The sequence below is a fragment of the Schistosoma mansoni genome, chromosome 1 (assembly GCF_000237925.1).
Source record: "Schistosoma mansoni strain Puerto Rico chromosome 1, complete genome".
NCBI lineage: Eukaryota > Metazoa > Platyhelminthes > Trematoda > Strigeidida > Schistosomatidae > Schistosoma > Schistosoma mansoni.
The window spans coordinates 60,044,366-60,065,560 of NC_031495.1; the positions used below are offsets into that span (position 1 = coordinate 60,044,366).

The 21,195-nt window shown below is 35.8% G+C and overlaps 1 protein-coding gene across 1 annotated transcript in view; it reads right to left on the reverse strand.

Moving 5' to 3' along the window:
* The window catches only part of Smp_122030 (sh3-containing grb2-like protein 1 (endophilin II)), a 34,261-nt gene extending 25,153 nt beyond the window's left edge, over positions 1-9,108 (reverse strand). The window contains exons 1-4 of the mRNA XM_018795058.1: positions 9,032-9,108; positions 2,353-2,569; positions 1,447-1,580; positions 149-215 (exon numbers count right to left, since the gene is read on the reverse strand). Of these exons, the coding sequence (XP_018649408.1) occupies positions 149-215; positions 1,447-1,580; positions 2,353-2,569; positions 9,032-9,067 (454 nt within the window). The 5' untranslated portion in view covers positions 9,068-9,108. The remainder of the gene's footprint in view (positions 1-148; positions 216-1,446; positions 1,581-2,352; positions 2,570-9,031) is intronic.
* Between the last annotated feature and the right edge of the window lie 12,087 nt (positions 9,109-21,195).

Consider the following 21,195-nt stretch of genomic DNA (forward strand, 5'->3'; position numbering starts at 1 on the left):
TTATTTACAAAGTGAGATCTTAAACACAATCCAAATAGATGTGTGAAATAATGTGATGCCATGAATCAAAATTGAAAAAAAATATGTCACTAATTATTGTAAAGAAATGAAAAGCGTATTTTTATGTATGATTCCTAATGTTACTCACTTCTTTCTAGAACATTTTTTCTATGAGCGAGCGTTAATCGTTTATTTTCAACCTTTTTTCGAAGTGCCTATAAACAAAAATTAAAAGTATAATTCACAACAACAACAACAACAACAACAACGGAACGTATAACGATTAAATCTTAATATAGCGTTAGCATAACTTTCAACAAGATTTATAAACAATAACGTAAAGTGAAGTAATTCGATAAGACTTAATTTTATTAGCCAAAAGAAAATCAGCACACTTTTCAGTTGAATCTAACCTTTCGGAATGTTTAATTGTAATAACCATAGTGAAGTTTTTGAACGTGTTAGCCGTACAATAATAGAAAGCTGAGTTAAGTTTCTAAAAATAAAACTACCAATGATCCCTATGAAATTAACACAGTAACCAAGTACAGAGGCTTATTTATTCAGCTATGAGTGTGATGTATGCTACTGATGTCGATAGATATAAGTAGTATGTATCAGCAATCGAAAGCGGAATTCTTAACGGCAGAAGGTTAAGATGGAAGAGAAGAGAAAAAGAACGGAGAGTGATTGGTGTGGAAAAGAAGAGTCAGTTAAGTCTGAGACAATTGATTGACATTTTGCAAGTGAAGAATTTGCCATATGGTCCTCATATTTTACTAAAAGATTCTGTAATTTTGTGTTGAAATACATTTGGTTGTCTCCATCTGTGTTTCCGTTCATTACACGAGTAATATTTATTGCGAAAGTTAGTGAGTCCCCGATTGTTGAAAATAAAGTTAAGCAATGTTCGAACGTGAACTTAAAGGTGCTCCCATACGATATACAGGAGTTATCAAATGTAATTGTTGTGCAATACGTCACATTAAAACTTGACTGATACACTTCAACCAATAATAAATATTGGGTAAAAATATGGTACTGGTTATCATTTAGTGATCAATTACTGTAAACGTCCCAGTTCCACAAGTAGTCAGATTCGAATCAAATAGCTTGTTGGTAAGGCCTCTCACTACCACACTGTATGGCTTGATCCGACTAAATATACCGTCCATTGACTTCGTAAACTGTTCCCAATACAGTGACTTTTAACTCTGAGCATATAATCCTAAACATTTTGAAACTTCCTCTTGATGATCCAAGTAGATAAAGTATTACAACAAGAGAAAAAAGACAAATTAAAGAGGTATTTACAATCTTTAGTACAACAAAAATAACTACTATCACGTATGAATACCGAAAACAAGAAGCGTTGAACGGTTACAAGAGTGTATATATCATTTACTCAATTACAAAAGTAAATATGAATAAGCTTTAAAAACCTACCGATATTTTCCTGATATCTCGATGTAACTTCTCAGAAATCAGTTTTAAATAGCCAGATTTTGTTTCATCTACTGATTGATTTTTTGATTCAACAATTTTATTGTATGCTTCTCCACATTGTGTAAGTGCCAGACCTTAGTGGTATTATTAGAAAAACAGGGCAAAACACACAGAAATCAATGCGAGATAGTATTACACTTTCTACCAGTAACCAGTGAGAAACATATTCTGGAAATGTAGTTGTATAAAACCATTCAGAAAAATACAGGACACACAGTTTAGTGTAAACGCAATACAATATGGTATTTTTATCCATATTAGTGTATTGTGCCATGAACCCTAACTATTAAATAGCAACAAACAATGCTTCGTACCTATTTAAACTTAGCCTAAGCTTGTAAACGACTGGTCGATAGTCAATCGGATTACCAGACCACAAGTTATAGTCAATTTAGTCTATTGTGTTATGAAGTAGATGGAATGAGGTTCATAATAGTGACCTAAGATACCCAATAATCCAATTCACTTTTGTACTGAGGCGGAGGTTTTGGAATTGGGCTACTGGATACATTTAATATGTGAAAGCTATTTCATGTCACTGAAAGTATGACTAAAGTAGTTTACAGAAAGTTTTAGAGAAATATTTAACACCTTTATAAGTGATCAAGCTACAAAACCGTTACAGAAGTATAAATACTTGTCAACGCAAACTGTTGTTTACAAGTTATTAGGTGTAAACTGAATATTCATTTCTAGTTGAGAGTACTTGTACTGTCCAGATTTGCCCATTACCAAGCTAATGATACAAAGTATTAAAGTTGCGTAAAATACGATACACTGAAAACAGTAATTGAGAGAAGACGTAAATATTAGCAAAAACAGCATTTCCAAAACATCAAAACTTACTCAAATCGGATTGCTGACTCAATTGTCTTCCGTACTCCAGAAAGCAGTCAGAAAGAATCTTCTCGGCATGAGGATAACTATCATTGCTTGTGGTTCCCTGAATTTTATTTACAGCAGCATTGGCCCATGCTCGTTTTCGCGCATTAGGGTTAGGTTCTAAACAGTCAATAACCCGCTTTTGTATATCTTCATAAAAAGCTTTGTAAGAGTCCATAAGCTGTTTGAAATTAAAAAAGGGAGTCAAGTATGAGACGAAACGCTTACATAGGACCAAAAGTATGTTCACTGATTCCATTCTACAAGGAATAGTAATCCAATGATATAAAACAGTAATGTCTAATATGGCAAGCAAAGTACAGCCTCCACGTTTAGTCACAGCCCGATTCGATGCATTAAGTAAATGACGAAAGCTGCAAATTAAAACAATGGTATATTAGTGATGAAAGTCGTCCATGTTTTGTTTAAACGAGAACCGGAAGCAAAAATAGAATGCTTTACGAGGTTTTAGTAACAGAAACAACAACTGTTTATGCACGAATTCTATTTTGAATAAGTGATAGCACCAACTCGATATGGGACACTTATAAAGTGCTAATCAAAAATAATCGTAGTGATGAGATGTTACATATACACATACGACACAATTAATGTTCAAGTGAACCTCAGTAACTAGGTTTCTGCAAAAGGTTATTTGTTATCTATGGATTTTAATTTGAATACAAAAATAGTAATTTGATCAGATATGACGTGATACATCCGTCGCACTTGAATATCTGATACCGTCAAACCCAGCCAACCCAAACTTTGTTTAAGATGCTATAGCTAGGAAAAACGGTGCTTAAGAAACCGACCTAAAAACATGATCAAAGCTAAACACAGTTCCCATTCTGTTCGTTCCAAATAACGCTAGTTAATGCTGAAATTAGCTTACATAAACCTGTTTGATGTAACACATAAAAAGTATGTCACCGAGTATTACTGAGAGATCAAAATAAATTATGATTCGTACTACCGAAACCTGATTAAGCAGAAGTCGAATTCACTACTAATAAGTTGACTGACACCAAAACCTTTAAAAATGGCAATAAATTAAATCTACTCAACTATTCTGGGGAAAGTGTACCATTAAGAAAGGTACAAAAAACATCGCAACCAAATGAACTACTCGTGCATTTAAATTAGACTTCCATTCATGTTTTTTGCTGAATACTATCCGGGGTATGTGGGAATTTTCAGTTGTGAAAATCTGAACTGCATGTTTATGTATTCTCACAAACAATCATGAACACCTTAACTAACTATTTACAAGCTGTTTTATTGAATCTGGAGTCAAATATATTGCCTTGAGATTAACTAGCCGTTTTAACCACAGTACAATGGATAGGTTTCGAAAACATGACGAAGTAGTCGAGGATCTGAACCTCCAAACTTTCAATACTTCTATTTTCTGAATTGTCACCTGAGAGGGTTTTCTATGAATCAATGTTTCCTGACAATTTTGAACCAAAATCGGTTAAATATTGGTGATATTGAATGACGGTGAGTTTTTGTGAGTGAAAGAAAATTACAGAACTTTTACTCCAGGTATATACAGCGACGACTGACAGGAGTCATGTTTCCTAAACTAGATTCAGTATTTTTGAGCGCGCTATTTAAAAAGGACAGTGGTATTTTTCCTCGTTGAGTAAATCCTATTGTTTTGATCGTTATTAACGTATCAAGACTACTGTTTTTATACTTTGATTGAATTTCTTTCAGTTAAAGTATTCGACTAGAGTATCATTTTTGGTATCCTAAACAGTTTTATCGTCGGTACTCCAGAGTACCTTGTTTTTCTATTGTATCTGTTAGTACTTTGGTCCTAACTATTTATAGTTTTTTTCTACTTTTAGTCAAAACTCACTTTCTCATCCTAAAAAAAGACTGGAAGATGCAACAAAAGCATTTGCCACCGCCCAGGATGTCGATATCCCGTTGACAGCGGCATGCAGTGTGATGAGTGCAAAGGTTGGTACCACGAAGTTTGCACGAATCTAACGCCTGCAGCTTTCAAGCGGTTCAGTAAAAATGGATGCATATGGCTATGTCAACAGTGCTGTTTGGATGCAAATAGCCTGTTAACCGAGGCCATCTCAATAGTAAATGCCGCGAAAAAGTGTCTCGGCAAGCGCGGTCGGGACACATCAGTCAGAACTCAATCTGTCGACACGCAGATTGACATAAGGCAGGCCCAAGTGAGTCCAAAAAATGCTGACCCACACTGTCCAAAGGAGGAAGAACATCCTCCAAAGAGGTCTGTCACAACCAGAAACTCGCGCAAAAAAGTTTCTTCTGTCCCTCGTATCAAAAATGGTACCCAAAAGGGAACATCCGGAACCCAAAATCGCAAGGCTCGATCGGTTTCCAGCGCGAAAGATGACCCAACCTCCCAAGTCGTCCTGAACCTTCCGGAATCCCACAGTACGCCTGACGCGACTGTGGTTACTACTCCAAAGAACGTTGGCGATTGGGTACGGGTCGTAAGGAGAAAACGGCAAAATGACGTAAAAGGGAATCCTACCCCCACCAAAAGGGTCGACAAGCCGAGGTCTGATCACAGCGACAGATCAGTCATTTTCCATAGAGTCAAGGAGAGTGACAGCTTAGAACCGAAAGCTCGTTTTGAGCATGACATTGTGTTGATAAAACAACTACTCAACCAAGTTATGCCCCAAAACATCTCCGGAATCACCTTGCTAAAGGTGTATAGACTAGGAAACCTAGCGCATCTGAAGCCAAATCAGTCTAGACTACTCAAAGTCGTTTTCAAATCCCCAAACGAACGCGACTTAATCTTAGAAAATGGACACAAATTAAAGGGTTCACGAGTTTTTCTCCGTAAGGACTTACCGTTGGCGGACCGTGTAAAAAGACGGGAAGCCGAAAAAGAACTACAGCTCAGATTAAACGCTGGCGAAAAAGACCTGAAAATTGTAAATTTTCGGGTTGTGCGGCCTTGACAGAGGATGATGCCGAAGCCACTCTGGGTGAAGCACGAGGCCACCTAAATAAGCTTCGGATCTGTTATATCAATGCCCGGAGCTTACTCAATAAGCTACCGGAACTAGGTGTACAGATTGACTCAACTAGGCCAGACATAATCGCAGTCACAGAAACATGGCTGACGCCGTCTATAGATAGTAGGGAACTTGATTTCGAGGGTTTTACTTTAGTAAGGGCCGATAGAATACAAACGCGTAAAGGAGGGGGAGTAGCTCTATTCATTAGGAATGCTATTCCATTCACCATTATCGACAGTGTATCCCATGAGAGTGGGACGTATGAATTAGTTTGCTGCCGCCTGAAATGCAGGAGACAAGAGTTGCTGCTTAGTTTGATCTATCGCAGTCCAAGCTGTGAGGTAAACGAGGTCCTGCTAAGCAGTCTCAACACTTTATCACGAAGTGATCGATGTCTAATCCTAGGGGACTTCAATGCACCCATGGTGGACTGGGGAAACCTGCGGACTGAATCGTCAGCAAATTCCTTCGAACAGGAACTAGTTGATGCGGTAATCACATGTGCCCTAGTGCAACACGTGAAGGAAGCAACTAGGTACGACCCAGGTTCTGCATCATCCTTACTAGATCTTATATTGACTCATTATGAGGATGACGTTGCAAACCTGGATTACATGCCACCCCTAGGCAAAAGTGATCATGCAGTTTTAAGCTTTGACCTCCATATAACTGTCGATCACGAGCACGCCTCAGCTCAATCCAGACCTAACGTCTGGAAAGCAAACATACCAGACATCATGAAATCAGCATCATCAGTAGATTGGAAAATAGACCCAGAGTCATCAGTCGAAACGGCTTGGGACGTATTCCGGAATTTATACTTAAAAGTTACCGCCCCCCACATCCCTTGGACTACACCTAAGAGACCGAGAAACTCCCCACCGTGGTTCAGTAGGGAGGTTCGCATCCTTCTCCGTAAAAGAAGGAAAATGTGGGACAGATTTAGGTTACTGGGGACTGACAAGGCAAAATCTCAGTATCAAAAGGCTCGAAATACCTGTGCCTCGACCCTCCGTAAGGCCAGAAAGCTGTACGAAGAGAAAATCGTTAGGGAATCCATAGAATGCCCTAAACGCTTGTATTCGTATATAAACCAAAGGACAAAAAGAAGAAGAAATGTTCCTTCACTATGGGGAGACAGTACTGTCTCATCACTAGTGGAGGACGACTTTGGCAAAGCTCAAGTATTCTCTAAATACTTTAGCGATGTATACACCATAGAAACACCCTTCTCACCAGTCCATGAAAATCCCCCCACACAAACACTGGACAGCGTGACCATTAAAGAACTCGATGTCCTTAGTCTGCTAGTTAAGCTTGACATAGGTAAATCCACTGGACCCGATGAACTGCATCCTAGGTTACTAAAGGAATTAGCTAACTTTGTTGCGAACCCTTTAAGTGTATGTTTTAATCTATCCGTAACCCAGGGTCGTCTACCAAAAGACTGGAAGAACGCCATAGTAAGTCCAGTCTTCAAAACAGGTACAAAACATAAGCCTGAGAATTACCGACCAATTAGCCTAACTAGTGTGGTTGTTAAAATCTTAGAAAAGATTATTCGGAAGGAGCCGTTAAAGTATCTCGATGAACACCGGATCCTCTCCGAAAAGCAGCATGGTTTTAGAACAGGTTACTCTTGTCTCACAAACTTATTAGTCGCTCGTGAAAGCTGGTGCGCTCTTAAGGACCAAAAGTTACCTATAGACGTAGCTTACATCGATTTCAGCAAAGCTTTCGACAAAGTTCCGCATAACCGGCTGTTATATAAGCTAAGGAATGTCGGGATTGGAAGCAATCTATTGATGTGGATAAAAGACTTCCTAGTTGGGCGTCAACAAAGAGTAAGGGTGAACTCCAAGTTGTCTAGCTGGGAAACTGTGCTTAGTGGAGTCCCCCAGGGTACAGTTTTGGGGCCAGTGTTATTCCTCCTGTACATAAATGACCTCCCTCGTCTAATATCGTCATCGGTCTTACTCTACGCTGATGATGTCAAGATATGGAGAGCGATACAAAGCAAGGGCGATAGCTTAGGACTTCAAAATGACCTGGAAAGATTATCTGAATGGTCCCAAACCTGGCAATTGCCGATAAACACTTCCAAGTGTATTGTGATGCATATTGGCCACCAAAGTACAGATACATACACAATGAATAACACTGAGTTACCTATTGTCCAGGCACACAATAACTTAGGCGTCATCGTTAGTCAAGACTTAAAGACTACTGCACACTGCCGTGCAATAGCCGCCAAAGGTTTTAGGACTTTATGGTCCATACGCAGGGCTTTTAGGCATCTTGACGCTAAAACGTTTCTGACTTTGTATACAGTGTTCGTACGCCCTAAACTTGAGTACTGCATACAAGCAGCTAGCCCCTGCCTAAAAAAAGACAGTGAACTCTTGGGAAGGGTTCAGAGAACAGCAACTAGGCTGATTCCCGGAATAGCGAAGCTCCCGTATGGTATTAGACTGACCAAGCTAAACCTATTCCCGCTGTCATATAGAAGAATCAGAGGCGACTTGATTACAGTTTTCAAATTGCTTAATGACAAATTTGCACCTGATATGCCCTCATTTTTCTTGTCTTCCAAAACAGAAAATCTACGAGGACACTCCAAAAAAGTTCACAAGCCCAGAACGAATTACTTGTCAGCTGACTACCGACTTTCCCATCGAATAATCAACGAGTGGAATTCATTACCTCAGCACGTGGTTGAGGCTCCATCCGTCGACTCCTTCAAAAGAAAGTTGGATCAGCTGAGAGACCATCATTGCCAGGACTGACACAGGCCATCAAGCCTCCTGTCCTTTCCAAACTGAAACTGAATTTGACTTCGTCCGCCAAGAAGTCTTGACATATTCTCTTACTAGAGTATCTAAACCTACACATGTCATCAGACTGATGTTACTGACTTGAAATGAGCCGTGTGGGGCGACAGAAATTAACTCGATAATATGTTGTACACATAGTTTCCTTTGCCATTTTGGGGGAAACAAAAACAAATATCTAAACACGAGCTTATTCTATTTCGTTAGGTTCTCATGAGCTGCTTACAATCAGTAATATTTAAAAGTCATGATTAGAAAACAGGTTGGAAATACTCATACAAATGATAGTAATAGCCTTAGTAGGCTTTGGAAAACAGGAGCTTGGCTTTCCATCAGTCATCTTGAAATATTCAAAAGCATCAACCAAGAGATACTTACAGATAGTGCCACTCAAGGCATTTTTCTTGACCAAACGCTCTTGAGAAGATAATTAGAAAATCGAAGGCAATTCTTTTTCTTATTTAACACAACCTCCAACTAAGCATATGTGTCATTTTATAATTGTGGATTCTAAATACTAGAGGTTGTAGGTGGCTGATGAGAACTCAATATTAAGTCAGGACTCAGTTCTATGTGGTAAGTCCAACAGTGAGTCCAATTTTTCGTTCAATACGGTATAGATGAAAGTTCTAGTCTTCAATCACTTTTCATACATTATGATGGCGATAAACGACCATCATCGTACAACCACATTCCAGTTTGCAAGGATAGTAATAATTTGCGTGTACGTTTCCCCGAAAAGTTTACCGAAAACCCAGTTACAATGGTACTGAAGTGTTTTGAACCAACCTGTGTAAGTTGTTTGTAATCAGGACCCTTGTCCATCCCCTTGGTAGCTCCCAATTTTTCGGACAAAAACTGTCAAACGAACTCCAGGGATAAACCAAAATCTTTTACCTGATTACATCGTGCTATGTGTTTCTTAATGGTAGAAAAGGACATCGCTATAAGTTTTCACTTGGATGTTTGAATTTAGATAGTGCGTTGTCTGTACGCCTTCTATAAAGAGAAATATATTGTTTATATCCACACGACTGAGTAAGAGACCTGGAATGGATACAAATTATAGAATCTGATAGTTTGGCAAGTAATTAGAAATGGGGGCGTTAGTGGAGATAGCGAAACTGAGAGAACGGGAATCAATGAGCTCCACAGTTTTTAAATCAGAGAGTGACCTACAAACGATTCCGAACGACCTTATCAAATTTTCAATACTCAATATCATTTTGACGAGCCTATATAAACCGAATGATTTCTTTGGGCTCGCTTACCGTTGTCTCAGTACCGTACTAGGTATTTGTTAATGCCCAATGGCTGGTATTTCAGCCACTGAACTAGTCATTCAATTGTTATATGTTGGTTTGTATGTCTTGGAATATGTGTTTGCTTCAGAGCAGTAGGATTTCTAGAATAAACAGTTGTCGAACTGCCAGGCGTGAGGTTTGTTAACTGCAAATCACGAATTTAGTAGGACCGATCCTCGCCAAAGTCAAGAACAACCAACGCGAATCCGTTAATGAAACGCAATGGACTGGGCTATACCACAGTAGTCCCACTCTGTTACTTGTACTTCCCCTTACTAGTATCTTACTGTATTGACGTTGTTTGTGTTGTACGGTCATCAAACTAGCTGTAGTAGCTGGATACGACGAAATAGTAGTCGATATTAGATATTAGCAGTGAGGTTGTGAAATTATGGTCTAGCTCATCGGTATATTTGCCTTTGCTACTATAATAATAGGCCTCATCCCGGAATTGTAGATTTGTTAATATGCGACTGCTTAATCTATCAGACCTTATGTGGAAGTTATACAAGAGTCTACACTGACTCGTCCTACGCGACAACCAGCAATATGACTTTCAGAACTTCCGAGGAACACATTTAAGCTAGAAAGAGAGTAATATGTTCCATACAAAAAGCAAGAGGTTACATAGTGTGACCACTACACGACTCTCAAAACAGAATCAATGTGACGTTGGTTCAATAGCAAATCTAGTGAGATATTCGCACGCCGAAGTTCATCAAGTGAGTAATAAGAATCCTCCGCGTATTGATAAACTGATCAGGAAATACGTGTAATATTTCCAAAATGTTCGGTTTAATTCTGAATAGGCTTACGATGACAATCTATGTGAATATCGTTTACGAGTTAAACGAAGTGGGATTATCGTAATGAACAGTGATTTGGTATATAGGTATTTTAAGAAGCCATATTAAGATGCTTGGTAATAACCGTTGGTTAATAGCCTAACTTTTGGGTAGTATAAGTACTTTGTGTTTGGAAATTGAAGAACAATCACTATTGTGTCAATGTCGATATCGTTATTATCTTTGGTGCAAATAAAAGGTCAGTCAGCGTTTATACCGGTATGCTGTCCATATGTGTTAATTTACAGTCGCATTAGCGAATTACCAGAAGTATAATCGCGGATTGTAAGTGTCCCAAACATCGTTCCAGTCGATTTGTCAAATTTGATACGGTTTATTTAGTTAGGGGGGGATTTTCTCGACCCTGTTATTGCTTAACCGTAATAAGATTTAGTACTACTACAAGCATACAATGTAACGACCGAAATTTCAATATTCGGTTTAAACGTAAATCTAACAGACCAAAATTTATTCGGTTAAACCAGGCTGCATTCTTCTGTACGGCGTACGGAGCGTTCATGTATGACTCATATTAGATTAGATGAAATCACAGACTCTATGTTCGGTTCAAGCAGTTCTAATTTAAGAAAGAGAATAGATTATATTAAAAGTATAAAATACATAAATTGGTACAGTCAAGCGTTTCTCTAACACAAATTAACTCGTTAAAAGACGAAAGGAAGAGTCAACAAACAGGGGTTCGATAACTGAGAATCAATAAAAATATTCACAACAAGATGGGATCAGATGTCTATCTGCAAGGGTTCTAGCAACCTTTCCGAGCAGACAATCAGAGGTTAAGTCATTCAACGAGCCACACTCTGACCTTGGGTTTCATCAAACACGGCTTTATTAACAATGGCCCGGCAGCATGCGGTAGTAAACTAAGTAATAAAAGGTAAAGCCTTTACCGAGGTCAAATGACTAGAGTGCCAACAAGGAAGACTGAGGGACATAATGTGTGGTTAAAAAGAGACCTGAACAAAGGATAAAATACAGGACAAGGAGAAGTAACAAACTAGTGGCAATACTGCTGAATGAAATGCCTTGAAGGGATTTTCAGCGGTTTCTTCCCTCTACACACATGAAGTTTTCAAAAATTCAATTAATACGTAAAAATACTGATGTGAATTTACGAAAGATAGCTGACGGCAGTCCGTTAAACGTGAGTACACCTGTGAGAGACATACTCTGGACCCAATGCTCTGAAGTTCAATAAACCAATTATTCATATTCATACATACCGGTTGATGGTGCATACAAGTAAGACGAAAATATTGAATTTGGGATAATATCGTAATTTAATTTTATGGACTTGAGTAATTATAAGTTGTTGAAATCAACAAAGCTTAGGTGCTGCAGATATAAGTGGTATGATGTCGTACAACACTTTTGGCAAAATCAAACTTAACGAAAATATGATTAATGAATGCTGCTCATGTGATTATCAGGGGAGAGCATAAGTTGTAACCAAGGGAAGTACAACTCCCAACTCACGTCTGTGATGATGTCATGAACCTTTGTCAGTGTTCGGGTAAATTCGACAGGGATGTTTTCGGTATTCAGTAGATTTGCTAGACTGCTTATACTGATGATTTGCACGCATGATTGTGTCGCTAAACCTCAAATTAGACTGACAAGGTTCTAAGATGTTTATTGAATAAGCAATTCATGGAGAAACGTACTGAAATCATTTTTTTAGATAAAGACAACTACTTGAAAACAACGCTATTCGTTGGTCACTATAGGCCAGTTTATAGATCGAGTTTACAATATTTTTCTCATCATTTTTATCAATCATATTACATGATTGTCAGGTTATGACAATGCTTTATAAAAATATCCAGAAACCATTATGAATAACTAGTTATTGTGTTTATTAAGGATTAGCTAATGGGAAATGGGTATTATTGTTTTGGAGGGCTCGGAACCATCAGGAGTTTGTAGAATTAACGGATTCAAGCTGCCTGATTATGTTACAATTTGCGACCTAGAAATATTCATTAACATGGAAAACATTGAAGGTGGTTCAAATGCTTGCTAAGTTCAAGTAGCTTAAAGATTGTATATTACAATCCATCTGTAGATAGCGTCGAGTCTCAGTTGACTATGATCACCACCACAATAAGATTACGCACCCGAAAGAGACTTGGTTTCTTCGATAGGTTGTAAACTAGAAGGCTGTAATTGGTCGTATTATCTAGGATGTACCTAGTATTAGAATTCACAGATGAAATTGGAACGGATCCATCTGGCCCCTGTAATTGTGTACTATCATGATGTCGGTTGTGTAGTGAAACCACAGATGTCTAGAATTTGAACCATATATTTTCCAATATTATCCCCCCCACGAATAATGTTGGGTCCTTACGTCGCATTGTTATAACCAATTTGACGTCCCCAAGTTGTATTATCTTCTTATATATCACACTTAGATTATTATATATGAGTATTCGGGGATACACGCTGACATATAATTTAAGGCAATGCATCATTTGGCTTTGACATGCATAAAAAATATGACACATATTCCTCTTGCTTTCCATGTTAGAATACACGGATAAATATGCATTGATATATCTAAATAACACATGTGATTCATGTAGGCTTGATTCACCTGCGAAACAATCGAATGGAAAACATGTATCTGCTTCATATTCGTTAGGATAATCTTGGACTAGATTTGGATTTTCTGCCTGTGCATTTACCAAACTTAAGCTCATCTTCGTGACCTCATTTGCAACTTCTCAATGAACTGTTATTTGAATAAACTTCATTACGCGTTGGACTGGGATGACGTAGTAAAGTAGTGCAATTCCTGACATCCTGACTAATCATTTCAGGAAATGTCCCTCTTTCACAGAATTCGAAATGTGCACGCTTGATATGGTCTAGTAGTAGTGACTTTAGAATTGCATAAGGGAATGAAATCGGCTTGTCTGGAAATGTCAGAGTCTTTATTAAGCTGTATTCTTTTCCGATGAATGTGAGGAAATGTGCCACAATTTCATCAACCTTCAGATCTTGCCTGGTCATGCTCCAGATGTATTGTATTTGGAATTCGAAATCAGGCAGTCCTGAAGTATAAAGGAATCGTTAGTTCATACAAACACCACACTATCTTCAGTTTGTTACAGAGAGTGAGCGAAAGAGAACTGAAGTACCAAACTCGCGAAACTTGTCGAATCTGCCAAGCGAACAGCTAGACTTCCGTCGGTTGGGTAATCATAATGCAACGTATTCTTAAATAGTTTCAAAAAGATCAATCTGATGTACAGATCGAAGACCGTAACTAATCCTAGCAGATTAAGCAACATACATCAAGGCAATGTTATTCCCTACAGTTCATTGTCTTATTTGTCCCACCTAACGGTAATTCTGATACATCAGTAACCACGTTACACTGAAACCTGAACAAAATTTCAACAAATAGGGAATCCATGAATAGATCTCACAGTGTCAACGTTGGGTCATGTGGTTCGGTTCCTTTCAATACTTTGTAGATGGCGTCGCGTTGCGATTGACTACGATCACCACCACAAGAAAACTACGTGCCGAGTACGGACTTGGATCCCACGGTAGGCCGAAAAGCAGAAGGCTGTTAATGGTTGCAATAAGATATATTTGTTGGCGATCTCTAGGTATCGAAAGAACACCGAGACGTGCCGAAGATTACAAGCGTAACTGCTGAGCGTAAGCAGTTTGTGCAAGGTCACAGGCAACGGAAGGAAAACTCTTTTTGGTGCAGTCAAACAAACAAGTACAGTAAAACAATCACTGGTACAATTGGTTATAATATTTCCACTATACCAATCGCGTTCTCGTCATAAAAGTAGGTCACTAAACTTCTTGAATATTAGGTACAAATTTCGTTAACTCAGAGGATGCCTACAGAAGTACACCACGAATATACTTCAAAGATCCCATGTGGCTATATGTTCAAATAATGGTATGAAATAATCGTTAAAATAGAAGAGTTTATCGCTTATCAGGTATGTACATAACATTCTCTTCACTATAGCACTCATTTCCTCCGTGATTTCCGACGAAAAACCCCTTCGGCTTCTCCAAAGAATAGATAACGTGAGAAATCTACTCCATTGTATGATGTTAACGAATGAACAATTGGATAATGAGCAGTTCTAAATGTGGAACGCTTTTCATAAACGTGTGTAAGTACATTATGCGATTGACGTAAATGAGTGCTAGTTGAAGCAAATTAAAAAAGGAAGGTTTTTTGAATCTTCTTTATGTTTGGAAAATAGGTATATATTTGTTCACCATTGTACGGTCGATTCGAATAAGGTTCATGGGTGAACAGACGGAACAAAAAAGTAAGGAAAAAAATGCTTAAAATTTGGTAGAGGGCGAAAAATGTGAAATTTTTACACCACACAGCCAAAGAAAGGTTGTAAATCACGAAGTACTGGCCAGCTATTTCGTCCTACTATGGATTCCTCATAATTGCGCATCTACTACCCCACACGCTACCAATCTCACGATTCTCAATGCTTTCGGCGGGCACTCAACCATCAAGACCATCGAGTAAGCATATAGTCAGTTTATCACATTGCTTGACCATCTTCTGAATCGATTAGTAAGTAACTGCTTCACGCCTGGTATCGTTGAAAGTTCCTGCCCACAGAATCTTCTAAGAACTCGGCGAATTAACTCGCAACATTCATCGGGCAAGGATTTACAAAGTGAGGACAACATTCCTGAAGTTGAACAACATATGAAACTCAAAACAACTGTCTCTCAACTAATATCAAAGTGAGAATATTCTATACGAAAGTCAAGATAGTCAGTTCTACTGTACAGAGCTGAAACTTGGAGAACGACTACAATCATCATCAAACATGTACAAGTATTTATAAATAATTGTTTACGTAACATACTCAATGTCTGTTGGTCGGATACCATCAGCAACAACCTACTATGAGAGAGAGAGCAAACCAACTTCGATGTGAAGAGGAAATTAGGAAAGGATGTTGGAGGTTGATATGACATACATTACAGAGACCGTTGCACTTAATTATGAGGCAAGCGCTAACTTGGAATCGTGAAGGGAAACAAAGGAGATGAATATCAGAGAAGAAAGTGTGTGGGGAATTGGAAGTAGACATGAAAAGGATGAATCGCAACTGCGAATAAGTGGAAAGGATTATCCGAAACCGAGTTGGATGGAGAGAGTTTGTGCGAAGTCTATGCTACTCCACGAGGGGTAACAGACGTAAGTAGTAAGTAAGTGTTCTACTGACCTTCTTTATACCGATGAAATAGAGTCAATCTCCATACATTTTATAAACGATATCAATACATTTTCTGCAAAAAATAGCGCTAAAATTTATTTGTTGATTAAACAATAAATCAAATAATTGCTAAGTGAAAATAAAGAAAAAAACAAATTTATAAAATCAACTTCACTTTTTAATTAGATAACAATCCCAAACTATCTAATTATTTAGTCAGATTCACATTCAGGAAAACTTATATTTTTCAAACATAGAATTTTTATTCATTTGAAGGACTGTTTCATGCTGAAATTTTGTTTTGTTGTAGCTGTTTTTTTTCTTCTCATACTTATCATATCAACATCAGATTTTATAATATTTGACTACTAAAAAAAGTAATCATAACTGTGCTATGATTGGTTGAAATGAGATTGATATTATTATCATTATTACTATTGTTATGACTATTATTATTATTAATATAGGCTTAACAATTAAGGGGAAAGTTATCATTACAAACTAGAAAGCAAATAAATAATCATAAACATAATGACTTGTTCTCAAAGATTATATAAAATTATCTTATTTCTTGTATACTTATATTACTTATATAAATAAGAGTAATGTGAACATAACGCGTGGAGAGTTGAAACTTTGATGAATAAATATAAGATGAGGATTGTTAATAAAATAATAAGATTTATATAATATTCTTTCCACTATTACCATTATTGCTGTCATCATCATCATCGTCTAAATTGCTATTGATATCCTTGTATACTTGTCGTCAACATTATCATCATGTTCATTGAATACATTTATTCTACTATACCTTGGATAATTTGGATTTCAGGTAATGAAAAATTCTTAATAAATCTATTTATTTGTGATTTATTATGTTCACCATCTAACCCCAATAATACGATACATTTCGAGTTTGAGAGATTTGTAAGTTATAGTCTCAAAGAAAGTTCAATCATATTTGTCATTTTCATAGACCTTTATACAAATTCGAGGCTTTCGGTAGATATTTTTGACTTTATGTTCCATATTATTCAGTTTTTTTTAATATGAAGGCATAAATCATTATAAATTTACCAACTACTTTGTTTAATCAACTGGATAGCATTAACAGCATCCACACAAGATGTTGTAGCTGAAGTGGAGTAAATGAACCTGTAATTAGTTATTGATTTTATTAGATGAAACAAATTACTCCCCGATGTTAAGAGTAACTTTAACAATTAAGTCTTAAATATTCATTAGTTAAGTGTAAGGTCACAAAGAAGGATCAGCGTTCACTTTCTTGTGTATGCATACTTGAATAATTTGAATTACTATAAAGGGTTAACTTGCAGATTAGCCATACAAAAAAGAATGCTCTGTAAAGTCAGTATTCTATAGTTAGTAAAAAATTTCACACTATTGTCAACCTATTAAAAATAATTTGTTTTTCTTTGTTGTTCTTTTCTTGATGTTTCCTTAATAAATTAGAGATTTTGGGATCCATATATGACACTGACAAATGTGTTACATCCTTCTTGTTTGCTATAAATCAATAATGATATAGATATCTTCACTGAAATAATGAAAAAACTGACTGACTAGATGATTCGATTTCGAAATAATCGGAAACCATTTCGTTGAATAAATTAGTCATTAACTAAATATATATTTTAAAAAGTTAACAAATGTGATCTTGATATGTCATTGAATAAAATTACTACATAGGATAGGGGGTTTATTGAAATAATCAAATTTTCGTAGTTTTCATCAAGAACTAATCTTACTTAGAGAACCATTAAAACCTAAAAGCACAGACAATTGTTTCATATTAGTATGGGACTGATCACCAGTTCATGTAACAGGAAAAAGAACGCGGGACCCTCGGTCTCGTACGCGAACATTAAACGAGCAATATTGTAAATTGATTGAATTAGACATGCGAGCTACTGGACGCCTGCTCATTTGTCTATACTTTAAGCGTTAGAGCGCAAAACCGAGGGTCCCAGGTTATTTTTCTTGTTGCATGAACTGTTGAGCAGTCCCATACTAATATTAAACAGTTGTCTAGTGCTTTCTGGTTTTCAGTGGTGCTCCAAGTAAGATTAGTTCTTGAACTAAACTACGAAAATCTGACATTTTCTACAAACCGCCTATCCTATGTTGTCGTTTCAGTCAATAATATTTCAAAATTAAATTATACACTCTAAACGCGTTGATAAAACCTTCCAAACTTTAATAAAATTTGACAGATTACTAGTAATGCTTCAAATAATATTGTCTTGCAAAGTTGTTTCGTGTGGAAAATATTTTAAGTATACATTATACTGAGGGTAAAATATACACCTCCAACCGATTTATTTCTCACTTTAGTAAGTGAACTTTATTGTGTTATATGCAGACATCATTCACATCAATGGGCAACACTACTTTCCATCCCTTTTTATAAGTTAAATTTGAAAAAGAAACTGTTGTTAATTTTAGAAGGTAATAATAAGTATTACGTATGTACACAAATAAACAATACAACTCAGTTAAGATATTCATTTCAATTTGTTAAAGTATGGATTGCATAGAAAAGCTAACAATGATATCTTTTGCTTAACAACTGGATCGTTTTTAGATAGGATTCATTTCAAATACCTCATCTGATTATTGATATAAGCTATGTTTAAACAGTACTATAATAAATTCATAGGTAAGGAAACAAGCTTTGAATAAAAGTTTTTTTCATGACCAATATCTAAAACTAACTAAAGACTAAGAACTTTTATTTCATTTTATCTTCATAAAACAATTATATCATCATAAGCAAAGATGGATGGTGGCTAGCAGTGGAATCCAAGACGTGCGTTTCGTCTTATTTGGGACTCGTCAGCTGGATGTACCTGCATCTCAGATTTGATGTTCACCCTGGGACTCGCACCTTGTACCTTAGAGACTGACCAGTTGCAGTCCTAATAAATCGATGGGAAGATTCAAACAAACAATACTCAAGGAATTTACTTAATAGGATTTTTTAAAAATACTCATTAAGATAGTTTTACTGTAATATAGTGTAATTCGGAGAGCATAGACGTTATTACGTAATGTCAACTCAAGAATTATTGAAAACTGGGAAAGGTTAGACAACTAGTGAACTGTAGTTAAAAAATATAAACTATTGGTTTTCTATCTGATTGTATTTTAGTCAATATTTGGTTTGATCTTGTGTATGATTGTGGTTGTCTCTTATCAAAGAGATGAATTTTAAGATGAAACAGTCACAAAAAGAATCAATCTGACATATATTTATGTGGGTTTCAATGAACAAAGTAATGATCCAGTCCCATTTTTTTTGTAGAAGCGATACATGAGCTGCCATAATCAATGAGATATTCAAAAAAATGTAGAAATAACTGTCATAAAAACTTAGTTAACTATTGAGCTAAGAGATTGTTTTTGTATTACTTTCATATCTTTCCATAAAAAATGTAATTATCACGATAAATTCAATAATTTGTTTGACAAGATCAAATCTATTTACTTTGAAGGTTGTGACAAACAATTAATGCGAAAAATTCAGACAACCAATTAAATTTTCTAAAACTGTAAGATATTTGTTATCAGTCATTACCAATATCTATCTGATCTGAAAGTTTACCTTAAAATATGTACTGTAGTTAAGAAGAACACTAGTTGGGGACAATCGAATGTAGTTTAGCACAACATTACAGAATATCTCACTAAAATATGAGAATCATATAGTGAACAGTTAATTTACAAAATAACAATCAATTGTCTCAATTTGACTATTTCTTCTGAAAATATCCGTCCATAGTCTACGATTATAATTGTTCATGTATTTTCGTACCAATTAGGTGCCGTTCCTGTTCTCTCCTTATCGATCTTCTACTGAAATACATTCACTGCCCGACCATCACCATATACTACTTATGTGGATATCAGTAAACCACACGACAGGACTACTAAATTTTAAATAGTAGAGTGTTATTTTCTGTCAGTCTATTAGGTATATATGCATGTACTATCTACAGAATTCTGTTAACACCTCAGTGAAGTTTGTCCTAATGATGCTACAGCAAGAAAAAAAGAATGGAAGCGTTATAATGAAATTAATCAGTAAAGTGAACACATTATTTTAAAAAATAATCTCACCGATTAGCCTATACTGACACACTCACTATCATATACATATCATACATGCAGTAAATTTCGCAAAATAGACCTTGTCAGATTTTTAGAGAAATCATAAACTATCTAAAGAATTTAGATGTAACTTTGAAAATTTCACATTGAGTTGTGTAATACAATTCCGAGGCTTTCTTCATTGTTTTACATAACACTATCAGCTCATACTTCAGTTAAAGGTTAACATTTGAAAAAATTTGATACACAGATTCCATTAAAATTCCTTAGTTTAATACAAGCAGAATTGTTTTTCAAATGAATATTGACAATGTTGTGTAAAACTATAATAAAAGCTCAAAGAATGAAATACCATCAAAGAATTAACTTAAGCGACATATTTCTTCGCTACACTTCTGAGGCATTCATATTCACTACTTTCCAAAGTTCATTAAATTTATAAGTATTTCCTTCAGTTTATCTTTCAGTTTTAAGATCAGTAGAGGGAAATCAAATTTTTAAACAGATCAAAATGGAAATAAAACAAAACATTCTACAACCATAAAAAAATGACATAATATACATAGATATGTTTATACAAATAGATTTCGCGCAAAGAAGATGATAGATTTGATAATTGAATCAATGTAAATATACAGAAAGTAAACTAATAACATTGAATAGTGAAATCATATCAGTACCAATAAAATTTCTTTTACACAATGTAGGAAAAAGAATCATATATATATATAGTCAGTGAATATGAAAAGGCGTATAAATAATTGCTGGAGGCTAACTTCTTGGTTTCTTCAATTTGTAACTGTAGTGACAAAAAACTAAAAAAAAAATGGATATGCTTGTTTGTAGATTATTGTTACTATTGTATTTACAGTGGATTTCCTTTACATTTATTCTTTCATTTATACTCGATTCATTCTAATGATAAATAATTTATAGTATGTTAACTTTAGAATTTGTTTAAAATGTTTTGTTTTTATTGTACACAATGAATAATGATCAAATTTAATAGAGATGGTTTCATTTAAGTAGTATAAAGTATGGTTAGATTGTTTGTTAAAAAGTTCATCAATATTGGTAGATTGTTTTCAAAGAAATAACTAACTTGAAATATAAACAGAGTATAGAAGTGTGATATAGCTCACTTTGTTCTAGCAAAAGTAATTACATAATCTTCTCTCATATTGCTTGTACAATTATTTAATTACTGATTATTTGTTATCTCATCTATTCTGGTTTGTACAACTAGAATTTCCACATATAAATAGATCCTAGTGATAATTCTATCTTCTGCATTCTAATTTTTTGTCTCCCCTTCACTAATGAAAATATGTTTTTAATCATATCATTCTTTTCAAAGTTCGGCTGTTTAAAGCGAACAAACAGAATTTTCCTAGAAAGAATTTATCTCATTCTGAAAC